The sequence below is a fragment of the Sinocyclocheilus grahami genome, unplaced genomic scaffold (assembly GCF_001515645.1).
Source record: "Sinocyclocheilus grahami isolate Dianchi unplaced genomic scaffold, SAMN03320097.WGS_v1.1 scaffold128.1, whole genome shotgun sequence".
Classification (NCBI taxonomy): domain Eukaryota; kingdom Metazoa; phylum Chordata; class Actinopteri; order Cypriniformes; family Cyprinidae; genus Sinocyclocheilus; species Sinocyclocheilus grahami.
Genome location: NW_015505307.1, coordinates 1,396,877 through 1,397,498, shown reverse-complemented (window position 1 = coordinate 1,397,498; position 622 = coordinate 1,396,877). Strand labels below are relative to the sequence as shown.

At 39.1% G+C, this 622-nt stretch overlaps 1 protein-coding gene across 1 annotated transcript in view; it reads right to left on the bottom strand.

The window, feature by feature from the left end:
* Positions 1-622, bottom strand: part of LOC107590475 (excitatory amino acid transporter 5-like) — a 64,649-nt gene that overhangs the window by 20,505 nt on the left and 43,522 nt on the right. The window contains exon 3 of the mRNA XM_016279230.1: positions 323-538. Within this exon, the coding sequence (XP_016134716.1) occupies positions 323-538 (216 nt within the window). The remainder of the gene's footprint in view (positions 1-322; positions 539-622) is intronic.

Here is a 622-nt window from a genome sequence, read left to right as displayed (position 1 = left end):
ATTTGTTTTCACTTTAATTTTAGTGAAAGTTTTAGTACTTTTGTTGTGTTTTTATGATTTTTATTAGTTTTTTTTGTTATAGTTTTTATTGATTTTCATGTATTGTAGTAGTTTTAGTTGATTTAGTTTTAGTTATTTTAGTTAACTAAACGAAAATGAGAAATGTTGCCATAGCAACTAGCTGAAATAAGATAAGTTACTTTTTAAAAATATATTTCATTTTATTTCAGTTAGTTGCCATTTTTGGGTGAACTATCCCTGTTACCAGAGCCTCTCTGTTTTCTCTCTATGCTGTCTAGGAGGACGATGAGGGCCGTCTGACCGTATGAGATCCAGGAGAGCATCGGCGGAGCTCATGATGGGTTTCCCGCTGTCCTCAGAGTCTTCCTTCTGTGCCATTCCGCCCGGATGGATGATTAACACCATGACGATTCCCACCACCACAGCCAGGAATGTGGTCCACAGGTAGTAAGAGACGGTGATGAGACCCAGCCGACTGGAACACTTCGCATCCAGCGCAGCCAGACCTGACATCAGACTGATGGAGAGCAGACAGAGACATGCTCATGTGTTAGATATGGTAAAGATGAAAAGCATCAAAACAATAAACATTTAATACAGC